General features: G+C 40.9%; 1 protein-coding gene across 2 annotated transcripts; it reads right to left on the minus strand.

Moving 5' to 3' along the window:
- Positions 1-606: 606 nt before the first annotated feature.
- LOC117543757 (poly(ADP-ribose) glycohydrolase) lies at positions 607-26,992 on the minus strand. 2 transcript variants are annotated; one of them, XM_034212314.1, is made up of 18 exons: positions 26,164-26,992; positions 25,967-26,055; positions 25,461-25,886; positions 25,179-25,357; positions 24,772-24,894; positions 24,244-24,330; positions 23,901-23,975; positions 20,218-20,310; positions 18,693-18,847; positions 16,578-16,657; positions 16,415-16,475; positions 16,158-16,233; positions 14,778-14,925; positions 5,412-5,490; positions 4,927-5,035; positions 2,933-3,038; positions 1,791-1,919; positions 607-1,561 (listed from the first exon to the last, which is right to left on the minus strand). In XM_034212314.1, the coding sequence occupies exons 1-18, from the start codon at positions 26,277-26,279 to the stop codon at positions 1,386-1,388; spliced, it is 2,307 nt and encodes a 768-aa protein (XP_034068205.1). In that variant the 5' UTR covers positions 26,280-26,992; the 3' UTR covers positions 607-1,385. The 2 variants fall into 2 exon arrangements, with proteins under 2 accessions (XP_034068205.1, XP_034068213.1); XM_034212322.1 differs by lacking the exons at positions 25,461-25,886; positions 25,967-26,055; positions 26,164-26,992 and having other exon boundaries at positions 24,772-24,847.
- Between the last annotated feature and the right edge of the window lie 99 nt (positions 26,993-27,091).

The following is a 27,091-nucleotide window of genomic DNA, read 5'->3' on the forward strand; positions in this document are numbered from 1 at the left end:
GTGAAACATAACAGCTCATTAGGCGTGTAAGTAGATAATCACACAATGAGGAACAGTCACAACACGCATCACTGAAATACATTGCTGTAATAAACTACGATGAAGAATCTAAAAACATAAATCAGTATCAAACATGGTGGTATTATACATATCAACTTACATTTTTAATATAGTGAAACTGAATACAAAAAATATATCATTTGCTGAGATTCTTTTTTACCAGCAAATGCCACAAAATCAAACCTACCAAAGGGCCAGCGGTCGAACCTCTGAGGATTTGCCCCATGCAGCTTCTTCTTAATGCACATGAAGCTGTGTTCCATCCGACAGACAGAGAAATCCCCCAGGAGCCCCACTGCCTGACTGGATGTTCCATGATCTACTCTTTACTTAATGAGGTGTCATGTACAGTTTATAGAAAAGGTATGACCTTATTAAACTGGGAGGGAAAGGGTGAAGATGGGGAAAGATAAATGGCAAAGCTGTACAGAAACTCACATTGCCTCAGTGGAACAAGAGGCTCTCATTGTGATTGTTCAAAGACGTGTAATTGACGTGTGGCTCTAAATGGTGCTTCAGAATAAAACAAAGGCAATATTAGAAATATGACATTTTCTTAAAACTGATTTTATTTAGGCGAAACAAATCCTACTTTTTGTTCAAGTGCAGCTATACAGCAATTAGTAAGAAGGCCTACAAATAACAGATTCAAAGTGTAAATACTTATAAAATATAGAAACATCCATCTTCTCCTGCTTATCCGTGGTCGGGTCGCGGGGGTAGCAGTTCCAAATAGTTATAAAATATAGAAACAAACCAATCAAATTAACATTTCAAGTGCAACGGTTGGTTCTTTCGAATGTGAACAGCAAGAACCGGACAAATGTATTCATGGAAGTCATCATTGAAACTAAATGTAGCTTTAAACGCAGAAGGTAAAATATTATTTCCCAAAGAGCCAGGCTCTGAGACGGCTCCTAGCTTTCCAAACCCCGTTCTTGTTATTCTATTCCTTTAACTTGATTTCTGACAGCCAATTCAATTAGGCTGGATATGTGTGGGTGTAAAAAAGGCAACATGACAAACTCAGAAGATGGATGGCAACCTTTGCTTCACCATTAAAATCACAATTGCGTCGTATTGAAGCTCAATCCATCGGCGTATTACCAGCGGCAGCAAAATGAACACCGCGCCAGACAGGGTCGTAACTAATCAGCCAGTGCAGTTCAGATGTTTTTGAAAAGGATCTGCATGCTAGATGGTCCTTTTTGGCTCCCATTTGGTAAACAGTTAATCAAGCCTTCTTAAAAAAAAGAAAAGGCAGTATTTAATGTGGGTTTTGTTTTATCGCAGATTAGGCATGGTGACTCATCAGCCACCTGGCCCTAACTGCAGTCTGTGGGGACGGGATGTCTGGGCGAGTCCCCGTCGGAGTCATCTGGCGCCGGGGAGGAGTCGGCCTGTTGGTAGATGAAGGAGTACAGGCTGATCTCAGGTCGCCGACCGAGGCAGCTCTTGCACACGGAGCTGTAGTACTGCCCCAGGAGATCATACACCTCTCCTGTGAGGGAGAAAATATGAGGATTGAAATCATATCACATACAGCATAATGTATAGAGTTGTCAGTTTCATTAGATCACATTGTTCACAGCTAAATCCAAAGATGAAACTTTCCAAAGCATATTTAATCCTGTTATAATATCCTTATTGTCGCACTCTTGGTGGTGAAATATTAAAAAGAAGGGACACAGTTTTATGTAAACAGGAAGCAGACGGGTTGTTTTCCTTACCGACACAGATCTTCCTCTGAGTTAGGAAAGAGTGCATCTTGTGGACATCTGTCATGAGTTGGCTGTCACCAAAGGTGAAATAGGCCACATCTCTGCCCGCCTCAGCAGCTGCCAGCATCTGGAGCAGAGCTGAAGGAAAAGAAGCTGCCTGTGTTAACGCTCCACTGTGAGAGAGGCAAAAAACTGGTTCTTTAAACGATTGACCTTTTAATGCTATTTTTACAGGTTTGTTCAAACATGATCATCTTCTTACTCATAGATATACAGTTGAGTATATATTAACAGAGGTCTAAGCTAATGTTAGTATTTGAAGTGTGCGCCACCCGGCTCTGTGGCAGTGACTGTAAAAGACAATAATCGGGGGAATAGGTCTCACCCCCACTGAGAACTCTGGATTAGTTACGAAGAGAAGCCAGGTCTGGCCCCGTAGAGAGCTGTGAATATTTTAAGAGACTGGAAATATGTCTGCTGATTAATGAGGGTTGGGACAGCGGCAAGTTAACGAGCATAACTGAATCAACATTTTCAGAAGAGAGCTATAAGCGGAATATGCCTACACTTCAGCAGTTTCTGTCCCCGGCTCGGTTTCATCCGCTTTTCCCAAGAATGATCTGACAATTAAAAACTATCTGGCTATCTGAGGCCACAGAAGGCAAACCCAGGAGGAGAACAGCATCCGAATTACAAAGCTCTTCCCAGGAGGCGTGTCATTAAGCAGACAATAGGTGATGATGCCTATGGAGGGCTTTACCTTGCTACAGCTAATTAACAAATATGTATGTATAGTGTTCAAGCACCGTGGCTCAGGCATCAAGTGAGAAGCAGAGATACTACTGCAAACTGTTAGCATTAAGTGTCCTTAGGCTCCCTCTTCAGTGTCCGTGGTACATGGCTGAGACAGAAAGCTGAAACGGATTGATGGACTCGAGCTGGCGATCAATTTCACTATTAATGAAACATATTAACTTTGTCATTTGATCAATAGAAGGAAGGCGACGAATAGGCTTTAACTAAATGAACGCATTCCCGGAAGACAAATGGATGGCCCACGCTGATCTGCTGGAGCCTTTCAAGCTGAAATATATTCCGCTATATCCAGGAAGAGTGTCCGCTTAGACTGCCAGCATTACGTCAGCGCTTACCTTTCAGACGTGTGTCACCTCCAAAAACCCCACAGCCCCAGTTCCCTGTAGCCACTGCCGAGAGGTTTTGGCTTTGTTCTTCAGGGCGAGCAAAGCCACAGTAAGCCTAAATAAAGACAGACAAAATAAATGATGAACAATATATTAGATTAGAAAATGTAAACAATGCAAAAAACTATTTAATAGTGTCTTTCATGAGAAAAGAACACTGTAGAAAATGTTTGCCGTGTATGAAATTATCACAATTTTCTACACAGTAAACTAATGTATTCTATACTGCGTAGTGCATTGAGAATGTAGATACCCATAAATCATTAGTATGTAGTGTTGGATACATGTTAATCAAAAGCAAACATACACTATTGACTTTTTTCATGAATGCTGTTTACACTGCATATTTGATATATTCACATTGGGATTAAAAAAAAGGACAATTCTGTCGTATTTATCACTGCTGTTATTTGATTCTACTGTATGTCTTTTACTGCATTGAGAAAAGCCTACAAAATACTGTGTACCCGAGTATGATATCAATTAAGAAATTAAGATTATGGTACTCAAATAAAGAAAAAAAGATAATGCACTAAGTAGCAAATAGGGACTGATTTCAGATACCGCCAATGCATTATGACAAGCATAGCCCTTCCGTCATCAAAATTGTGACTCTCGGGGTGACAACACATCAAGTTGTCAGGCCATTGAAGGAACGATATGTAATTCGGTACATAAATGCAAAATCCACTCTGATGAGCCTCAGGTCTTAGGATCACCTTTTTATTTCAGCTCAATGGTAGGTTTCTTTTATAAGAGCCAGTCCTACAGAACGTCTCCTTTATATCAGATATAAATGCAAAGTCATTCCATTTGCCTGCAGGCCCGTGCTTGACAAATCAGTTAATGCATGAACACATAAAAGGTTGGTTGGATTGGCTCAACATACATTTTAACATTATGTCATTTGGCTACACCTATTTCCTCAATTCAATTCAAACTGGTGTGCAATTGGCGTAGGTTTGAATAATAATAACCATTGCACATTAAATATACTAAACCAATGTGCAGCAACGTGAGCATTTGACAGGAAGACAGGTCAAATAAAAGATCTGAAGGGGCTCTGGACATTTATTTTCACCATGAAATGAAGTGAATAGTGAAAATGAATTGTGCGAGCCCACCCTCTTCCTGACCAGTCATAAATTGTTCCTGTGAAAGGGCCGATGTGACAGTTAGCTGAACAATATTCGAAACAGGATTGATCTGTATGTTGGTGCATTCTTCAGACCCTTGTCAGAGCTGTCAAACTCCTCCATGCCTTCTGATTTGACAACATCTTGATTTTCTTTGAATGGGCGGACTGCACACATGGAAGATTCCTATTTAAAACAAATCTGTAAATATAATAACTATGATTCAGTGGCTTAAGGTCACATATGTTAATGGTAATGAATAGCATTAAGTCTATTCTCTACAAATATAAAAATCCATCAGTCTGTATTACATACAGTTCAAATATTTACCTAGAGAAGAGTAAACATCAATGTCATCACAGCTGACATTTGTTATGTTACGGTTTCCCAATCATCAACCAAACAAACTGACATTCAACTCAATAAGTCTGAGCAAAGCAAATATTAAGTTAACTAGCAAAAATAGCTAAAAGATAATTGCAGCCATACGCCGATAAAAAGCCATGACTATGGAAGTTCAGAGTGTAACATCAAAGAGCAGCGGTAGATTGCCCATTCACTTCCACTCCCATCAATTATACAAAGAGTGCACACTTTGTATACACAACCAAAAAAACACTTACAGCAGCACTCATCGTAAGGTTTCGATGAGCTGACATCTTTGTTTTTAATTTATTAAAATAATAACTTTTTAAGTGTTTTTTTATATAAATAACAACCTGCTCAGTTTTGTGACATGCAGAGCAGAGACACAAGAAAGACATGATACTGTAAGATATACAATTAAAATATATAAACAAAAATGACCTTGTTTAGTTCTCGGTTGAGTCTATCGGGACGAAACTGTTCGAGGAAGTTCTTGAACTGCAGCGCATCGATGGCCACAATCTCTGTGCATATTCTCTGCCAGCCATCTCTGCCAACAAATAAAGAAAATGGTATAAGATACAACAGAACAGATATGCTTTAGTCAAATTACGCAATAATATATTAGAGCTGGATCTATGACAGAAATAGGAAGTTCCCGTAAATAAAGTCTAAAATAAACAGATACAAAACTAACTTTGTGACATACAAAGACATGTCTGAATTTACATGATGGTAATGGAACTGGATGGCATCAAATAGTTGTACAAATAGTTCATTCTACACCAAGGTGATGGAACAATCATAACTGCCCTCCCATGAGCTAACATGGCCATAAACGATTGTTACGTAGCTTTAAAAGTAGCATTTATTTTAAATAAATAAGGTATTTTAAGGTCTCTAAAGCAGCCAAGTTCAATAAATACCTGGGAGTTGTGTCCTGGTGGCTGCCAGCCCACTTGTAGGTCTGAGCATAGCCGGTGTATTTACTGTACTGCTGTGAACCTGGTAATGACAAACAAACACAGACATTAGTCACACCCCATACAAAGCATTAACACATTCATCTTGATATTTAAACATGCTCAGAATTAAAGAATCCTTCCAGTTGTGTTCAGATAGCAAATCTGAAAGAAAAGCAGGTAAGATTACTTTGTTAACCGGCACATCAAGATCAGTAGTTACCAATTATAAAGCGGTTTAAAGTGTTATTATACTTGTGTAGCTAAAATTAATATGTTTTTCTTTTTTGAAAATGTTTTTTTTTTTTTAATGAAAACAGCAATAACTACCTATACACATTATTTCACGCTTGTGTCAGGAAAACGACATCTTGTCAGCTGTTATGAGTGCCAGTCATAAACTATAAAGTAGATGGTGGATAAATGTTCCTAAAAAAACATGACACTTTGAAACCAACAATAGCTTCCACCATTTACATATCAGTTTATATTAACAATCAAAAACAAATCAAAAGCAGAAATGCAAAGTAAAAACAGTATCTACAACTGGTTACTCTTGAAATGTCTTTTGTCATCCAAATAGTAACTATATATAGTAACTACTACTACTACTACAACAATAACAACAACTACTACTACTATTACTTCTACAACTACTGTACTACTACAACAACTACTACTAGTACTATTACTTCTATAACTACTGTAGTACTACAACAACAACTACTACTACTACTACTGTACAACTACTACTACTACTACTACTACTACTTATCACAGCAATAATCCAAACCTGCCTATAAAATAATAAACGTTATTTTACTCTCTTCCCGACAGAACCCCATCCCCAGCTTCCACCTGCCCGTGAACCTCTCCGACTGGTTTCCTCAGCAGCGAATGAAGACGAAGCGCGAGGAGATCAAAACAGCTGATCCTGAAGATCAAAGAGCGACAGGAAGTGGACAGAAAGGAGGTTTCAGCTTCCCCTCGTTGTCCTGAAGTTCCCAAAACCCCACAGACTCCAAATGGCCCTCCAAATGTACCCATCAGCCCCTAAAACACCCCCCTCTCCTGACCTTTCCCCCCCCCCCAATTGTACACTGCTAGTTTCCCCTCCTCCTCCTCCCCGTAGCTCCCGTTTCCCACAGACATTAAACACACCTATACCTTTGTACTGATTAAAAGATCAGATTTGTACTTCCTTCTATGTTTTTCAGATTCATACTAAGAAAACAATTTAAAAAAACATTGATGCAATTGTTTGGATAATGATACCTTTATTGATCTAATTAAGGAATACACAAGGTACTGAAGTATGCAGGAAATATAAATATACAAATTACTTTATAAATTAACTGTAATAACCAAATGTTTTCATTCAGGTGTCTTTAGTGATCCTGCCTGATGTGACCGGATGAAACCGGAGCAGCTGTTTCCTGACAAGAGGAAGGTCAAGTTATTACCCCCCTTGAAACAACGTGAGAAGCAGCGTCTGACCAGCCCACAGGGGCACACTCCACACCGGTAAAAGGGTGAGGGGGGGGAGCAGCAGCACAGTCAAACCAATGAGGCCACAAATTAACTTCCCATTCATTAGCGCTCATTAGTACCTGGCTGTCGAGAGCACTCGCTGAGATGCTTCACGCTGCAAAGTGAATAAACCAAGTGATTAGTAGAGGGGCCTCTGTCAGCAGGTATAAGGAGGTGCACAGGGGGGGGTGGGGGTCTCTAGAGCGCAGTCTGCTTGACAGACATTTCACTTAGAATCATCCTGCCTTACACTTTTTAAAGTAATAAGCACAATTATGGCCCAAACAACACATTCAAGTACCTAAACTGGTTCACAAATACTTTATGTACAGAAAACAGACGAGCAAAGAGGCAGAATGGACAGTATAACATGGTACCTAACTTGTATATAAACTGTGTGTGCAGCCAAGCTAAGTCGCCCCGGACCTGCAAATCTACGGGAGGAGCCTGGTGAAAACTTTGCACCACTGCGGGAATAGCCACCATCTTCTCCACGTCTCCAATCACCCCTAGAACACTTCTCTGTAAAACTGCCCTAATGCGTCAACACAAAATCATCCGCTAATTCGGCAGCTCTAAGCGCGGTGGAAGGCTTCTGCTCATTTACATAAGTGACCACACGCTGAAGGATAACATCTTTAAACTGTTCCAATACAATCAGCTCACAAAGACCGTCAAAACTGGCAACCTTTGCTGCCGCGCACCACCGCTGAAAACGAGAAGTCAAATCACGGATAAACTCCACATTTGTCTGCTTATCCCCCTTGACCCAACTTCTGAACTTTTGACGATACGCTTCAGGAACCAGTTCGTATGATTTTAACACCGCTGATTTTACTCTAGCATAGTCCAAAGCATTTTCGCCACAAATAGCTGAAAAAGCCTCTTGTGCTCGCCAGAGAGTACACACTGAAGTAACAGCACTCTGTCCGAATCTGACCAGTTTCTTGCCGCAGCTACGCGTTCAAATAGGGTGAAAAAATGTGAGGGTCACGCTTATTAAACTTTGGCACCAACCGCAAGTTAGAAATAACATCGCCACTACCTGATGCCGAACCATCAGAAGAAAGCTTGCCCTCTCCAATCAGCCGTAATCTAGCATGTTCCACCTCACATTTAATCTTTTCCACCTCCAGCACCTTCTCCACGTCTAAACGCTTCTCTACCTCCTGCTGCTGACCCCTCAACTCCAACTGCAACTTCTCCTGCTCCAACCTCTCCTGCTCCAACTTCAACTTCTCCTGCTCCAACTTCTCCTGCTCCAAACTCAACTGCAACTTCTCCTGCTCCAACCTCAACTCCAACTGCAACTTCTCCTGCTCCAACCTCAACTTCTCCTGCTCCAACCTCAACTCCAACTTCTCCTGCTCCAACCTCAACTCCAACTTCTCCTGCTCCAACCTCAACGTCTCCTGCTCCAACCTCAACTCCAACTTCTCCTGCTCCAACCTCAACTCCAACTTATCCTGCTCCAACCTCAACTTCTCCGGCTCCAACCTCAACTCCAACTTCTCCTGCTCCAACCTCAACGTCTCCTGCTCCAACCTCAACTCCAACTTCTCCTGCTCCAACCTCAACTCCAACTTCTCCTGCTCCAACCTCAACTTCTCCTGCTCCAACCTCAACTCCAACTTCTCCTGCTCCAACCTCAACTCCAACTTCTTCTGCTCCAACCTCAACTTCTCCTGCTCCAACCTCAACTTCTCCTGCTCCAACCTCAACTCCAACTTCTCCAACTGCAACTTCTCCTGCTCCAACCTCAACTCCAACTTCTCCTGCTCCAACCTCAACTTCTCCTGCTCCAACCTCAACTCCAACCTCAACTCCAACTTCTCCTGCTCCAACTTCAACCTAAACTCCAACTTCTCCTGCTCCAACCTCAACTGCAACTTCTCCTGCTCCAACCTCAACTCCAACTGCAACTTCTCCTGCTCCAACCTCAACTTCTCCTGCTCCAACCTCAACTTCTCCTGCTCCAACCTCAACTCCAACTTCTCCTGCTCCAACTTCTCCTGCTCCAACCTCAACTCCAACTTCTCCTGCTCCAACCTCAACTCCAACTTCTCCTGCTCCAACCTCAACTCCAACTTCTCCTGCTCCAACCTCAACTCCAACTCCGCTATTATTCTCTATCTATATTAATAGTTTAGGTGAAAATGTCGAAGGAGCAACCTTACATTTTTATGCGGACGATACCGTTATGTACTGTGCAGTGTGCAGGTCCCTCGATTAACGAGGCTGTTGTTAAATTACAGGCTGTTTTTAACATTATTCAGGCTCAGCTCTCTGAGCTTAAGCTTCTTTTAAATGTGGATAAAACCAAGGTAATGCTCTTTTCTAAAGCTAAAGCTAAAAATACACCAGAGACTGCTTTGGATATTGTAACTACGCAAGAAATACAACTTGAAGTGGTTACCTGTTACAAATACTTGGGTATCTGGCTTGATGACTGTCTCACTTTTAAACTTCATGTCAATAACCTGCTTAAAAAGCTGAGGGTTAGGCTAGGTTTCTTCTACAGGAACAAGTCCTGTTTCTCGCTTGAGGCCAGGAAAAGGCTAGTCACTGTGACCTTTTTACCTGTGCTGGATTATGGTGATTTGTTATATATGAATGCACCTGCCCATTACCTGAGCAAGTTAGATGCTGCGTATCACAGTGCACTGAGATTTTTGACAAATTGTAAAGCACTTACGCATCACTGTACCCTGTATACCAAGGCGGTTATGCCATCACTTACTGTACGGAGGCTCAGTCACTGGTACTTTTTCATTTACAAAGCCATGTTGGATAAACTACCATCTTATATCTGCTCCCTGATCTCTCTGCGAATTGAAAGTACTTATTGCCTGAGATCGCATGCTGTGGTTTTATTAAATGTGCCAAGTGCTAGGACTGTCTTAGGGAAGAAAGCTTTTAGATGTGCAGCTCCACTAACATGGAACAGTCTGCAAAAAGAATGGAAAATTACCAAGCTAGTACCACTACATGTTTTTAAAGCTCGGTTGGATGCTACAAAATCAGATGCTGTTGGTACCTGTACTTGTGGTTAAATATGTAAATTGTAATCCCTGTACATTTTGCTGTATGATGTCCTTTTGTTGTTCTGTTGTTTATGTCTTCTTGTGGAACCTACTGCTGCAGGTCTCCCTTGAACCAGAGATCATTGATCTCAATGGGATTTTACCTGGATAAATAAAGGTTTTGAATTTGAATTTGAACTCCAACTTCTCCAACCTCAACTTCTCCTGCTCCAACTTCAACCTCAACTTCTCCTGCTCCAACCTCAACTGCAACTTCTCCTGCTCCAACCTCAACTCCAACTTCTCCTGCTCCAACCTCAACTTCTCCTGCTCCAACCTCAACTCCAACTTCTCCTGCTCCAACTCCAACTTCTCCTGCTCCAACCTCAACTCCAACTTCTCCTGCTCCAACCTCAACTCCAACTTCTCCTGCTCCAACTTCTCCAACCTCAACTCCAACTGCAACTTCTCCTGCTCCAACCTCAACTCCAACTTCTCCTGCTCCAACCTCAACTCCAACTTCTCCTGCTCCAACCTCAACTCCAACTTCTCCTGCTCCAACCTCAACTCCAACTTCTCCTGCTCCAACCTCAACTTCTCCTGCTCCAACCTCAACTCCAACTTCTCCTGCTCCAACCTCAACTCCAACTTCTCCTGCTCCAACCTCAACTCCAACTTCTCCTGCTCCAACCTCAACTCCAACTTCTCCTGCTCCAACTGCAACTTCTCCTGCTCCAACCTCAACTTCTCCTGCTCCAACCTCAACTCCAACTTCTCCTGCTCCAACCTCAACTCCAACTTCTCCTGCTCCAACTCCAACTCCAACTTCTCCTGCTCCAACCTCAACTCCAACTTCTCCTGCTCCAACCTCAACTTCTCCTGCTCCAACTTCTCCTGCTCAAACTGCATGGCCAAAAGCTCTTTTTGCTGCTCGAATGTCAAACCAGCTGTCTGAACCACTACCGGCACGACCCCTGCCGCACCAGACAAAGCTCAAACAAAGATGACACGATGACAGCTTTAATCTCATCTTTCCGCTTGCTCCAACAGCAATTTTATAATGCTTTGCTATTTTGACCAACTGCGCCTTCTTGCAATTATCTAAGAAAGACACTGAGGGCGCATCCACAAACGCCGACAAAGAAGCCATAATATATTACCTATAACCAATCAGAAAGCAAAGTGTTAACCTGCCAACACGCATGGGCAAAAGACAAACCCAACAGAGAATTTCCCCCTCACTGCCTAACCAAAATCGTACTAATCTCACCTAGTCTTCATGTGGCTTGCGGCGGGTAATTACGCACTGGAACCCGGCGGAGTTGTGGAGCGACCTGCAACACCACAAAATCATGCAGAGGTGCCCCCGAGACAGCTGTCCGAAAACAGCTGACACTAACCACGTCGCCACAACACTATGAAAAAAACAAACATACGCAACCCAAGGGGAAATGCCACTTAAGCCTAGCAGGGAAATCCCTTTACAAAAGCGTTTCAAACAGCAACATCTTACCTTCTGATTGGCACACAAAACCTGACGCCCTGTCAAACACTAAAGCTTCCTGAAACACAAAAGACATGATGTGTCCCCCAATAGCAGCGCCAAGCCAGCACAATAACCCAAAGGACGAGCCCTCATTTGTTATGACCTGGCTCAAAAGGCCACAACAAAGAGGTCTCCTCTTTGTTGTGGCCTTTTGAGCTATTTGGCTAATTTGAACCACTTGCTTTAATAAACATATTTTGTTAAATCGTTGATATGGTGTGTCTCACACCATATCAACGATTTAACAAAATATGTTTATTAAAGCAAGTGGTTCAAATTAGCCAAATTAATCAAGTGCAAAACAAGTAAAGCATGAGGTTTGAACGTCAATGGTATCAGTAATGTAACTGCAGGGGGAGGATTGCATGAACATGTATGTGTGAGGGTGTTGAGGTGCACAAAGTAAAACAACTGAAATAACTAATAACATACTCAACCGAACCGGGTGCCTGTACGAGAAAGCAGAGGGAAGACAGAGAGGAGCAGAGGCTTTAAATAGCTGCAGGGCACCAGATCCAGGTGCCCCGAGTTACTACAATCAAGGCGGCTGGATGCAGCACAGCCACACCCTCTCCAGATGAACCCACAGGGGCATCACAGACAGTTTCTTACAATCCAACAACTGGCTACAAACAGATTTGCAATAATAAATGAAAATATGTATCTACACTAAACTTAAAGATGGTCCTAGCACCATTTATGGACAAAGTTTGTGCGTAGTTGTAACTCTTCTTGTTCATAAGACTGGACAGTAAACTGGCACAGGTGGCAGATAATGGAAAATATTCCATTATCTTCCAAATATATTCAACAAGATGATAAGAGAACCTCTTGTTATTTTTTTTGCTGTTCAATACCACAATTCGTGTTATAAATAATTTGCGGACAGGGTTTAAAAAAGCTTTTCAATACAAGTTAGTTTATGAAAGTTTCAGAATTGTTTCAAGTTACTACGGGAGACCACTGAAGGACGTTTGCATAACTGATCAAATGCCCTGCCGCCCTGTCTAAAGTATTCATACATCTGACCTTTAATGGTCCTCCAAGAATATCAACTCTATGATCAACCATATTTGCGTTTGAAAGGAACAACCTTCATGAACAATATCAATTATGATATTTTTGCAGTGCGAATCAGATCAATCTTGGCCCGGCAAAGATGTGTCTGATTGTTAAAAATGATTTCTAAATGACAAAAAGGTTGCATAAAAATCACCAGGTATAATGTGCGGTGCTCCTGAAGGTTGTTCCTTTCATGTGTAAATACATCACAACAAACTGTCTCATATTGGTGGTGAACCAGAGACAGACAAAGGTCAGGAGCGCATCTCATTGCCATGTTGAGGTAAAAGTGAGAAACGAGAAGGTAACATTGAATAGTGAAGCAAGATTGTGTGCAAGAAATGTCTCTGTATCTAATGCACCACAGATGCTGCTCACTATTTCCATCTATGAATCACATGACTTCACCTTGATGCAGTGTATACGTTTGACTGCTCCAATGGCAGCCACATATCTAGCAATCAAGGATAAATTCAATTAGGCCCGGGCACTTTTGCAAATGTCACTGCAGAGGTAAGATCCATTAGCTTCCTTACTGTATGCCAAAGCACATGACAGGGGGACATGATTTACAACATGGCCAAAACGCAGTTAAGGCTTAGACTTGGCTGTTAGGACGTAGGACAAGAGATGCGGGCAGGGTTTAATAAAGATGATGGAATGGGAGAGTCCATTAGCGGATCAGGTATTGGGCAGGTCTTCCAGCTATAATTAATTCTGGGCCCGGGTAATAAAGTTAAGTGGCGTAAGTGGAGGCGAGGGAGAGATGGCCAGCAAGGAGTCTGAAGGTGACTCCACCAAGCACAGAAGATCTGCTGCAGTGGTGTGATGCTGATCAGGAGGGCGGTGGCCCTGTTGCCTCACTTCCTGCTCATCCACCCCCTGGTCATGCATCTTGGTAATATATTTATGGTCAGTGAGTTTATGTGTTGTAACAGTGGTTTACGTCATGCACTTGAATATATTTAAATGTATAATTTCAAGACACATTTATCTCCAATGTAATCAGAAGTTTTTTTTTTTATATAAGCAGCTAATATTTGGTGCTAGACAAGGAGCGTATGGATAGTTTATCAGCGCTTTTTCACAAAAAAACCGATTTCTGACTGTGTTGGAAAGCAAGGTTATAGGGTCAGAGAGAACCAAAACAAAATGGACCTAATTCCAAAACAATGAGCTTGAAAAATATTGATGATAGTTGCTGTAAGGTCATAATGTAAGATCTATAAGGACCCAAATGGAATTCACTGTGTTGCAAGGCAAGAGCTGTATTTTTCTATAACTCAAATCGATTTAATTTATGTCAGCTATACCATGCTCTACTAATAAAGGGCTCACTGCATCCATTAAAATAGAGGTACTGATGATTTTTGGTTATCCTGCTATACAATCTGTGCATTCCTGATTTTATTATTAAAAATACTAGTAAAAAGTTCAAAAAGCTACCTTTTTTTACTCTAATTCTTATGCTTGATTATTCCCTTAATGTACAAAGTTACTTTTGTGATAAACTTATCTTGTGATTTTTTTTGTTGAAATGCTTTTACTGGATTAAAGTAAACTTCCGTTAGTGTTAAAGCAACTACTATATAACATGACTTTTGTTTTCCAAACTCTCCATCCAAATCAATCAAGCAAAGAGTCAACAGTGTTGAGCAGTTTGAAAAAAACAGGACAGCAATCAGCCTCCTCCTGAGGTTCATACATCTAGCGGTTGTTACTACGTCTACTGGCCTGTCACAACCACTCAATACTGAAGTACAGTCTGTGGGAATTACTCGACAGAAAGACACCAGCTGAGCAATCAGGACAGGCCAATCTACAACTCCCGACTGATGCGACTCTTCCCTTACCTTTGGGACAATCAAAAGGCAACATGGGACAAGGAGAGATACAGAAAACAGGGCAATTTACAGAAAAAAATAAGCCTCATGCTGCGCCGGAATGGGTACATTGAAGGTGTATACTGCATGCTCTGTGTGTCCAGAAACGCCTTCTGTTTCTTCTGTCTAATTATAGGTCAAGCATAAGAAAGTAAACCCAGGGGCACTATTGATCTGATCTGGATCAAAAGATTAAAGCATAAATGATTGAATAGAAAAAAGATTTCTTCAGAGGATTTCTTTTGTATTTTTACCCATGTTGTGGAGGAGTTTTATTATCACTGACCTGTGATAATCAGACATTCATTATGATCCAGGGCTTCAGTGAAGAGGCGAGAAACAATAAGCTCAGGGTTGATCAGAAAACGGATTTCCTCCTGGACTAGACCAGAACTGGTGACTCCTCCCCCCACAAACTGGTTGGCAAAATCCACCTGCAAATCAAGATGGATGACACGTTATGAAGAAAACACTGAAACATCCCTTGCAGCATGGACTGAATATTGCAGTCACATGCTCATATAACAAAAACATTTTCTTTGACTGTTAACGTGTAGTTTCCCAAACTTGGACAGTAGGTGGAAAACACTTCATGAAAAGGTTTCAGGCTTTTTTATTTTATTTATTTGTGACAGAATCCTTGACATGCTGATTGGGAAGGTGTCCTGAGGTGCTCACATTACTCAGACTTCTGTCCCCCATGACAAAATAAGCTCTCCCCAGGGGCAGCACTTAGGCCTGCTGCTGCCAGTAGCAAATATCAAAAAACAAGAGCGGAGTCCTGCAGTCCAGAGTAAACATCTCCCTCCAGTCATAACATGCTGCTAAATTGACTGCTGACTGGTGCCTGTGCTATAGCTTGCTGCTTGTGCTGTGTGGGCAAATCTATGGGTGTCACTGATTTACTTGTTTGGTCTGTTTATGATTCAAAAGAAAGCTCATCGTTTCAGCTCATGAAACAGACGTGGCGAGTCATGGTTTTAGTCAGAAATCAGCCATGTGGAACATATTATTGAATTCCCTGACAGTTGTTGCTCATTGGCCTAAAGACAGCACACGCCAACCCTGTCACAACCCCAAAGAACAGGCTGCAAAGGAGCGAGCCGCAGATCTTCTGACCAAACTGGTCACTCAACACTGGGACAGCGAGCGAGCCTCTAAAGTCTGCTTTGACAGGCTGTCATCCCACCCCCCACCCCCCCACCCCCCCGCACCCCAGCAGAGCATCCATCAATCCGGGCCACGGCGTACCCCGGGGCTGGTCATGTGTGCACATCAACTGTCAGCTTGTGGCAACTGGAGGCAAACAAAAGGTGAAAGGCAGAGCGGGCCGTCCTGACAGAGTAAAGGAAGCACGGCCGACACAGAGAGCAGAGGAGGCTCAGAGGCCTCGACCCCGGTCCCAGCACACACTCCCTCCGACGTGCCACCAGCTCCCTCAAAGGCCTTTTCAGCAGTCGTAAGCATTCTGGGTGAAAGACTCCAGAATGTGGTGGCTTAGTGACTGACTACATCAGAGGAAAAGGGGATGGGAACCAAGCAGTGTGGAGTATATCGCAGACATTTATCAAGCAAAAATAAAGGATACTGCAAGGTTAAGTCCATTAAAGTAACAATAATGGCATTGCATATTCACTAGTGAACACTATTGCTATACTATTCTTACCTGAAGCATTCCATAACCATCATCCTCAATGGTTCCTTCACAAGTGATGTGGAGATTTGTGAGCTGAGCCTCTGAGCTGAAACACAACGAATGAATAATGTCTGTTAGTTATTGATGAAAGTTGAGACCATGGATTCTTACTTGCTTCCAAACAGTCTTTTAGCTTTAGATTTAGCAAGCTGCAGTGTTTTGTTTTTTAATGGCAGAAACAATTGACATACTACTACTACGCTTTCAACAGTGTCAATACACTTCACCTTTTCCAATTCAGAGGTCTATCCAAGCTTTTTCGTGTGAATGTCACAAGTCCAGTAGGCGCTGAAAAGCAAAAAAGGGAAGTAAGGAATTATTCTCTTTTATAAAATCACTTTACATCAATAACATATTGCAAACATTTTCAAATGACATTGTAACACCTACTTTGCTCAGTGACACTTTTGAAATAGCAAATCAGGGTTTTCAGTTTCTCAATCTTGCTTGAAGAGCCCCCGCCAAAGAGCCTGAAGGCAAGAAGAGATTTTTGATATTAGGATACATATGATGTTCTTCTTTTAAAAAATAAACCACACTTTTTTTGGAAGCAGGTTATTCACAGCATCAGAGCCAACGACCAACTCTTTCAGTGATCCACTGGTTAAATAACTAGAACCACGACAGGGAAAAATGACTCTCCAGTGCGTCGAAACACAAGACCTCCACTTTGGCCATGTGAGTTCAGTCATGCTTTAACTTTTGATATGAATTGGTTCATCTCTCACTCAGCTTCCCTTTCAGTCACTATCCGATTATGCAGGAGCTCCTTCGCTGTTACGACAATGGAGTGGCCCGAGGCGAGTCACACTGGTGAGCTACTTCACAGCACTCACACAAAAAAGGGAACAGAACAGAGAGGGAACCAGGGCTCCCTCCTTGGGGGTACATTAAGAAGCCCTGTGTTGCTTTTAAGCAACAGAGTCCTCAGGAGGCAAAAGGTCAATCCTCCTGAAAAATAACACACACACACAAAGCTGCTGGTAGCGAGGTGCAGTGGGCGGGTTTGAATGCAGCATTGAGGCCACCATCTCTGTAACCTAAACTCTGTAAAGAACGCAACAGCCCTCCTCATACACCACGATAAAAAGAAAGTCATGCGAGTGAAATAACGACAAAAGCTTGATGCACTGAGAGCCCTTCAGGGGCCGAGAGACGCCTTCGTCCAAGTCAGCTCCCGCATCCAGTGTGGCCCCTAGAAACCATTGTGCGTGGTGTAGTCTTCAGGGCATAAGTCTTTGACATGAGCTGGCCACTAGTAAGAGCAGGCTTTTAGTAACATGTGCTCTTTGGGGGAAGAGAGAATTAATAAAGTTATATAACATCAATAGACCTCCCATAGATGTATAAAAAAAGCTATTATGTAACTGGACAAAAGGGGATAAGTGACCACAGTATATACAGCGGTTGGGTTCTTCAATCATCAGAATAAGAAAACATTTAACAAGAAAAGCTAAATGCACTTTGTGGTCAAATTATAAATAAAGTTTGCTTTTGATGAATCCGTTGAATGACAGGTCCACCATTTTATTAAGCCAAAAAACAACAAAAGAATACTTTTAATAGTCAGCTTGATCTCATTGTAGAGTTCATATTTGCATTGTGAAAGAATGTCTCTATTGAGGTAGAATAACATTGGAAGATAAACAGCTTTGTTTTTATTTCCTCTTCTTATTCCTTTGAAACAGAAACGCAGAGGAAAATAACAGTTTTAATAACAATAAAAGAAAAACACAACTTTCAAAGCTGGCTCGCACCAAATCGGTGATTCAGGGACATTTTTAGCGGCAGGCTAACAAGATGACTCTGGGCTCTCCTTTCAAATCACAGCAAAACCTTTATGTGAATGAAATGCTGATGCAATTGAACTCTGTAACAGCCTTCTGCAAAACAGCCAATGGCTTTCTCCATTGTCAAGAGCAGCCATCTGAATCAATGTTAATTTAATTCTGACTTCCATTTAGGTAATTACACTGTGATGCCAAAAGAGATGGGGGACAAGACTGAGCAGAGGCGAGCAGACTGTTTTGGCATTACACCACCCAGACCATCTCTACAGTAAGAGCTTGCTGGAATAAAAACAACTCCTGCATTCCTCTTTTTCCTATGTTATGCTTTTAAAGGGAAAGGTTTGGCTCTTAACTACACATGAAGAACAGTATTCATATTTATTTTAAAACTGACAAGTGCCAGAGAAAGATAGATTGGCCAACAAATAGCATTATAGTGTAAAGTTCTTGTAAGTATTGCATGCAAAAGGACACATCAAGTTCTTTCAAATGTGATGACACCTTTTTCTAATCACTGCACAGATAGCTTTTGCTGATACGATCTACACACAATGTAAATGCTTGCTTTAACACCCAGGAGGAAGATAAAATGCTTTATAGCGAAAACGTATACAGTAGTGCCCTCTCATGGAAATGAAACAAGTTGTCCCAGCAGCGTCACTTACAAACTGATTATTTGAACATTATGTATGAAGGCACCACACCGTCGTATTACCTGAAGAAGTTGATGTCTGGGTAGTTGTAGTACTCAGTCCTCCTGGAGTTGCGTCGGGGGAAGGTGCAGAAGAAGGCGTTGGCAAGCAGACATGCCACCTGCTCCTGAGACACGGTGATGGAGTGGTCCAGGCCTTCTTTGAGGAGGGGTATCGGCTAGAGGAGGAATAGAGGTACAATTTAGGAAGGTCAAAGTAATTTGTTTTATCAATTTACCAAACGAGACACTGAAGTACGTAAATGCACACATTTGGCACCACTCCATGCTTCTTCAATCATAATCACAATCGTCCTTTGCTCACAAGAGATTCATACTCCTGATAACGGCATTTAGTTTATAAATAAACAGTGCATCTGTAAAAGCTATTCTGTCACGGCAATTGGGAGTGCTTGTTGAATTAGGGAAGAGAGATAAACAGGAAAGGTAAGTGATAAGACACAAGTTACCAATTTAGAAAAAACACAATATGAATGATGGAGGTAATCATTTCAAATCAATCGGACACAGATGTGTATGTGGTAGTAGATCAATGTAAGAGCCCATTCAGACTTTAATATCAATCTATTCTTCTATCTCAAACACAGACCACAGAATCAGTAGTTTTACATACATTTTAGACTAGCTAGCCACTCAATGTTTAATTTGTAGACAAAAAATACATTTGGTTATAGAAAATAGCTAATTATAAAAATTATAAATACATTTTTACATTAAAATACACACTTGTTTATGGCTTACAATGCTAGAATTTGCTACACTAAATGCTTTAACACAAACATGTTTGATTAATTAATATTTTTCTTGTGGTGTGGGCCACTTAATATGTTTATATAAAAAAGGTAATTCTTGATCACTTTAACACTCAAAGATATACAACTTACAGGTGGGGTAGGTACGTTTGAGAAACCGGCTCGAGATACACTTTTTGTTATATTCCATGGAATGCTCTTAACATCCCGATAGCAATGAATATCTGAAGTGCTTTGACAAAAAATCCATAAAAAAATGTCATCTGTGGAAGCCGTAGTACTGTAAAAAGCACGACCAATCATTTTAGCCGACCCGGCTAAAGTAACTGGATGGCCTACCTGCCTGTCAGCCTTCCATCTGTGCACAAATGTATCTCGTGCCCTCATTGGTCAAGTGCGCGTTCGTGTGTGTTGGAGGAGGGGCTCTGTAAGGAAGTGGCAGATTTTTTCCAGTTGTGTATTTTCAAATTGTAGCGCACTCGAGCTGGTTTCTCCAAAATTACCTACCCCACCTTTAAATGACTTGCAAATGGCTACATAATGACACTTTTTCAGCTGCTCACTCACATTGCTCTTCATCATCCGCACTTGAAAGAAGCGGATGACCAAGAGAACTTTAAAACATCAGACAAATGACCATCAATAGCTACGTGCCTTGACCTCACCATTTGTACTACCATGATATTTATCATGTCGTGACCCGTGGGATCAACCTGCTGCAGTGATCTACTGTGTCACGGACCAGTGAGTCAGTGCCTGTTGGTTAGTGATGTTACCTTGGTACAGAGCTCAGATGCTCTCAGTGCTAATTGCACCATGTCTGGCAGCAGGGAGTCAAACAGATGTTCAGCAGCATCAGGCTCCAGGACCTTGGAGAGAGCAAGAGATCTGTTTATGTTTGTTGTTTTGCCACAAAACTCAGCTGTGACATTATTAGCTGTTTGGGTTGATTCAATTGACAACTTGGCATCCATGGCAAAATGTACAATTTCACTGAGAAACTTAAAGTAATGAAATGTAAGCTATACATAACATCAAAAGGCAATAACGTATTTAAATAAAGTACAAAATAAATGCAGATGTAAGACAAATAGTGGAAAAATAAATAACTGTCTTTAATCTCATATTGGACCTTATATTTAAATGGATTGTGAAAGCTATAATTAAAATACATCTGGCTTCAGCTGAACAGTTTGTATATAATAACATCACCAAGCAGAAAAACATATTAAAGTAACAACATACATGACTCCACAACACTGCCTACGTGCTCTAATGTAAAGTAGACAATATACAGTGTATACTACCCGTATTTACAGCCATATTGGCTACGAAATGTCAGAATGATCAATGACAGAGCCATTCAATCAAGGTTGCACGCACAGCCATGCCAGCTGATTAAACAGTCTTCCTGGAAGAGATGCAAATGGCCGAGCATTTGAAACCGAAAGGACAGTGTGTGTCCAAGACAAGGAGCCTTGACTTGTGTTTTAGCAAAGGACATTTATATTATGGCAAAGGAAGCCTGACTAAACACTGTCATAAGTAATGACCTGGTTGACATCATAAACTGCCCCTAGGGGCGTAATAAATGAAGGCAGTTGACAGGGCGAGACTGGGATATAGCTGAGGTAGTATAAGCCAAGCTCCTTAAATCAGCAGAAGACACTGCATCAAATCAACTGAAGTAACACTCTGTATGACTTGATACAGGTCTGTACATCACACCCAACTGACAAAGTAATCAAGCAAGATGCGCGGGTGCGGGCAGTAAGAAACCAGATTCAGATTTAACACAACTCCTGATGCTCGGGGGTTCCTATTCCCCACAGGTCCGAGCAATAAAGCAATCCGCCTGACTGCTTTTGTGGACGTGTGGCCGTGTAAAAATAAAACGCTTGCGTTCTCATAACCGTAAATACAACACTGGTTGTGCTGGAGAAAGCGAAATTGACAAAACCAATGCTGTCCGTCAACAGCTTTTCACATATTCATAAGGTTATTGTGCAGAAATGAATATTCAATGAGGTTGCCCAGCCCGTCACTCCATGCCATTCATGTCTCCGACGCTCAAAAAAAGCCTGCTCCAGGGTCTCCAAGCTGAAATCTCCAACGGAAAAGTAACAGAGGGGAAAATGGAGTAGGTAGAATTGCATTGTTCGCCTTTCCTCATGTTGCCTGTGGGTTGCACTGGAAATAAACAAGACTTATAAAATACTCTGTGATTGGTTTTTACAATAAAATAGGTTAAATATCAACACTATATATTCTTGGCTGTGGGTGTATATATGTACGAAGCCTAATTGCTACTGCCTCTGCTGCATAATCAACTATAAAAAAACGCAGATGTATCCACTCACTTAAGCAGTGAATACATTCTATAGAGGGGCCGAGGCAATAAACAGACTTTGTCAAGAGGAACTGTGTGTCAAATTTGCAATAATATGGAGCATAAATAAAGCCAATCTATTAAGTGTGCGCTACCATGACTTATACGCGACTCTAAAAAGTGACATGAAAAATATCTAAAATGAAACACACTTTTATTACCACAATTGTACGTGTGTTACATGTGTTTACTTACTCCGACAAACCACCTTCACTATGAACCGACAAAGCAATAGCTACAATTGATGCGAAACCTCATTTTATTTGTAGGCGCCTTTCATGACACCCAAGGATACCGTATAATTTGTTAAAAAAAAAAAACGCTAATAGGCAACAGAACATGATAAAAACACAAACAGGAAATCATGGAGGAGACAGTCAAGTGGAAACAAATGAAACATATAATGGGGAGCACTACAGTGAGTAGGCAGATTTGAACAGGTGGGTTTTTAATTGGGATTTGAATATGGTGATTGTGTCTGACTGTCGGATGTGCGTGGGGAGGGAGTTCCAGAGTCTGGGAGCAGTGCAGCTAAAAGCCCGAGCACCCATGGTGACGAGGCGTGGGGTGGGGACGGTTAGCAGATATTTGTTTCAATAGATGTAATGGCACTGGACATTTTGCAGTCAGACAAAATCTAATCTTTCCATCCGAGTTGACTTGATACAATTCAAATCCAACCACAACAAAACTTTGCCTACGGCTAAAGCCTCTCAACATGTTCAGAATGTATCCAACAAAAATCCCATTCGACATGATTTATGACATATATGGCACACAATTGACTCAAGAGTATAAGGCTGAAGTAAATCGTTTTCTAGGATGTAATGTCATGTAATGCCATTTCATTTCTGACAACTTACTAAACTTTGACCTTTCAGCTAAATGTTAAAATATTTCTCTGGACTCCCACTTTGCCTCTGAAGGGCTTCAACATTCTCCTATGAAAAATCCATTACTAAATAATTGACATGATGGCATTCATAAAAAAAAGCATTACATATACTTCCTTTCCTGAGATATTGTAAAAAACATCATGAACTCAAGGTGATGCTATGAACCACTGAGTGGATGAGTGTTTTTTACTACAAGGAATATAAAGGCCATTATTTGTCTAGTCTTACATGCTCAGGATTTCTTAAATCAAACACTCATGACACAAGATGGCCCATCTGTACTAATGGAAGATTACTATTCCTTTCATGAACCAGACAGTAGTACAGCCCTTCTGGATTGTACAAAGGATGACGCAGAACACATCAGGACAGGAGATGATGGATGGCCTTCAAACCAGGCTGGAAAACGCACTGACATCTCTGAGCAACAACCAATAAACAAACAGAGCTCTGGCCATCATAACGCAACGCGGGATTATCTGGGGACAGGTCATCAGAGTTTCAGAACTCTAAACTGCACAAAAACATAAAATATGTCCAATTATTTGTATTGTACAAAGTTGGAGCAAGTGTTGTGCCTCTGTTTGTGTAATGCTGCTCAAATGCACTCGCAATGCTTGAGAATCAATTTACTAATATAGAACAAACCTTTTCAAAAAACCGAAAAACGTCATTACCACTCTTAGCTAGATATTTACTTTAAAAACAGTATCAGCTCAGTCTATGAGAGACTAATTATACTGCATAACTTTGAATTATTCTGCGTTTCCAAGAAGAAAGGAAAAATGGCTGCAAAGTAGGCCTATTGATCGATATTGATTCACAATCCCACTTAAATACTGGTTATACTAAACTAAATCTAATCTGGTGTCAAATGAGACATTCATATTACTTTTTCATCCACAAGCTGAATACATTATCCTCACTACCTAATGAGACATCTGTACTCTCTTTGACCCAAGCTCTGTGAGAAACACTGGTTTACGATGCCTTCTGTCGGGCAATTAAGTATCATGATGGGACAGATGAGATTTCATTAGTCAGCAGCTAACCCTCTAACAACTTCAACATGTGTGTCCATCTGCCAGTATTAATGAACTCACTCTTATGATAAATACAATTACAAGAACATTCAACTTTAGTCACTACATCTGGAATCATTGATATTCTTTACCTTTGTGCAGTAAAGTCGCAATGCGGTGAAGTCCCATTTCTTCGCCTGTGAGGAACTGTACTTCAAAATGGCATTCTGTTAAGAACAAATTCAATAATTATTTGAAATATTGAATCTAAATGAATCTTTTTAAGTTAGTATTACTACATTTCTGTATTAAAATAAACATAATTGACAAAATAGTAACATTCTCAGATACTGTGTGCCTCTCAGTTTCTGGGCTTATGACGCCATCTTATGGCATAGTCTGGTAACAACAACCACAGTGCAGAATGCCTGTTTTACAGAGTGAAATGTATTAGGCCCTGCCAATAAAAGGATAGCACACAGATGTGAAACTTGCCTTCAACTCGAGTTGACATGTAAATTCGTCGTTCAAAGTTTCCTTGATCAATTCCCACCGACTCTTATTCTGTCGTTCTTGTGTTTCCTGTTGAAGCACACAGTTAGTTCTCTGCGGGGTGAATACAGTTAAGCATATAAAGAATAACAAGGCTGTGTTGTTGTGCCTGTTTCTTGCAGTGGTTTGATGAATCAATGTTAAACAGTTCCGTAATTTACCCCCTCATTGTTTAATTCTTGCACATGCAGATTGAAAACATGTCATGTGGATGGGTAAGCAACTAAATAGTAGCAACTCTTGAGAGTTACTACAATGAAATATACCAATGCTCATAATAGTATCCTCATTGTTTGCACAAATAGACTTTAAAATAGTTTAGGTCAGTCATAGTATGTCATAGTACTGCTTATTAACCCATATAAAACGTGACTTAAATGTGCCACTCATATACATTTGTAACATAATCCATTACTACTGTTTTTATTTAATACTGACATGTCAATACAAATGTTATAGATACACCATTACCTCATCAGGCACAGGAAACAGGTTCCAACTGGAACAGGGCATCTTGACATGGATGTCATCCCAGGTATCCTTAAACCTAGCAGGATATGGAACAGGTATTTTACCATTGTGAAGAAGGTCCGTCTGTCAATGGGAGTGAATGCAAACAAATGGCATTAGAGCATGTAATACCTGTGTACAAAACAAACTATCCAAATGACAATACAATATAAAGCAGAGACACTCAAAACTACATATTAAAGATCAGGTTTTTTATGTTTGCAAGTTTACACAAAAACAGATTATTTTTGTACAAACTGTTTCTGAACACTGTCTCAGAAACATGCAAATACATTAGATTGACGAGATAAATGGCCGTTGTTTTAATGACGTAAACATCTGAAGTGTGAAGAAATAAATGCTCCAACCCTTATCATCACAGTGTGTTGGCCAGGAACATCCTTCAGCGGTGGAAGCGGCCCCCCACATTCAGGCATTCTGTGGAGATCATTGATTGGTGTCCCCAGCCATTTGACATGAGGTTTGCCGGAGGTATTTTCCTTGTCTGCACCTTGTTTCTCTGAAGGCAGATCTGGTGATGATGTCCCTGAAAAGAAGTCTGTTATTTTGGTATTGTGTTGCTGAGCATGTCTCCACTTCTTCTTTCTTAAACGTATCATAATTATGGGACAGTGTCTGCATATGCTCACTCTCTGGAGAATCCATGAAGGCTGGGGAGACTGGATTGTCTTCATACAGGTGTTGTGGTGTCATGGGCTGGGTGTCTTCATCCAAATCAGAGAGAGCAGGCTTTTCTGCCTTTGTACATTCTGGAACCTGAGCTGAGGTGCTTTGTAAGACGCTGTCATCACCGTCCATCTCTACATCCTCTTGGATTTGGCATCCGTCAGCTGTACTTGGGTTTCTTCTGGGCTTAACCAACCATTGATCAAGAGTACTTTTTAAATTCTGTTGTTGTCTTGGGCCGATTATTTGATGGTTACCTTTTGTCTTTACGCCTCGCAGACCATCTGCTCCAGCCTTTGGCCGTATATACATCCTTTTAAGTGGGTTGTGTTGCCTTCTTTCTTTATTTACTGCGTCATTATCTCCCATCTTAAAGCTAAAAGTTGGGACTGAAAAAAAGGGTTACAAATCAAAAACCAAGCTAATGGCTTATTTGGTGTATTTTTAAAATGGCATCTAATCAAAATACCTTTGAGGGAAGATGCAAGGGAAGTTGGGGCACTGGTTTCAAACCTGATTCTCTTTGCTAAAGGTTCCAAGTCTGTGAGTGCAGTCATTCTACAAAAGAAAAACCAACACATACTGTAAGACCATGTCCATATTAAATGGAGAGAAAGGTGCGTCTTGGCACTTTAAACATAACAAAGAAAATGAATGTATACTCACAATACAACTTGAGCTGACACCACGATTGAGGTGTTATGTGGTTTTGTCCAGACTTGTTTCTTGGTTAGTCCTTTCTTCAATAGGTTAGCTAATCTTAATATATGGTACGACGCCATACATGACACAATCTATTTAAAGAAAGCGCATAGTGCTTTGGTTAACCAAAGGGACACCATTCTCTAGTTTGGTGACTATGAGACGTTTCGTAACTTGTAAGCGTTAGATAAGTACTAAATGAAGCAGGAACATTATGTCTTGTAATTTAATATTGTATAGATTTCTAGAAAAATTGACAAGCTGTCGAGAAACAATTGTCAACAAACCATAGCTTGTAAGCTAACGCTTGCCTTACATGCTAACTAGGTGTAAAAACAACCGATAATTCAGAATAAAGTCAGAAACTTTAGCCGAGTAGTTTAGATTGATAGCTTGATATATTAAATAACTTCAACTTATATTATAAGAACATTTGTTGTTTTTTGTTAATGGTAAACGCACTGAACATGGCTACAAACAGTGCCGTTGTTCAACAACACTTCCGCCTATGGGTGACATGACGTCTCAACTTCCAAAACAACGCGATATTTTCAATGCAGTTCTCGCAAATGTTGTTTTTGACATAGAAAGGTCATTTTTTTCAGAAATTCTGAATAAGGCACTCTGGAAACCAATACTATTTTGTATGTAGACGTACTAAGTCTTTATATTTATATCAATATATATATATGCATACTTGTGTGTACAACAACAACAACGACAACAAGGAATGTGACAGAAAGTCACCCACTTTCTGTAGGATCAAGTAAATCCTTTAGGCAGTGTAACCGTTCACTTAACACTAACATTTACAGCATTGTAAAGCGCAACTATTTGCAAAATTCTGAGATATTAAGCTACAACCAGCTTTCCATTTGGTTTCTGAATCCGT

The sequence above is a fragment of the Gymnodraco acuticeps genome, unplaced genomic scaffold, assembly GCF_902827175.1.
Source record: "Gymnodraco acuticeps unplaced genomic scaffold, fGymAcu1.1, whole genome shotgun sequence".
Lineage (NCBI taxonomy): Eukaryota > Metazoa > Chordata > Actinopteri > Perciformes > Bathydraconidae > Gymnodraco > Gymnodraco acuticeps.

Excerpts from the sequence above, each read along its gene's own strand:
- LOC117543757 (XM_034212314.1), bottom strand. The coding sequence starts at position 26,279 with ATGGCGTCGTACCATATATTAAGATTAGCTAACCTATTGAAGAAAGGA. Across the intron at positions 25,887-25,966 it reads CCTTGCATCTTCCCTCAAAG|TCCCAACTTTTAGCTTTAAG; the intron begins GTATTTTGATTA and ends CCTTTTTTTCAG. Across the intron at positions 1,562-1,790 it reads TCAGAGGAAGATCTGTGTCG|GAGAGGTGTATGATCTCCTG; the intron begins GTAAGGAAAACA and ends TCTCCCTCACAG.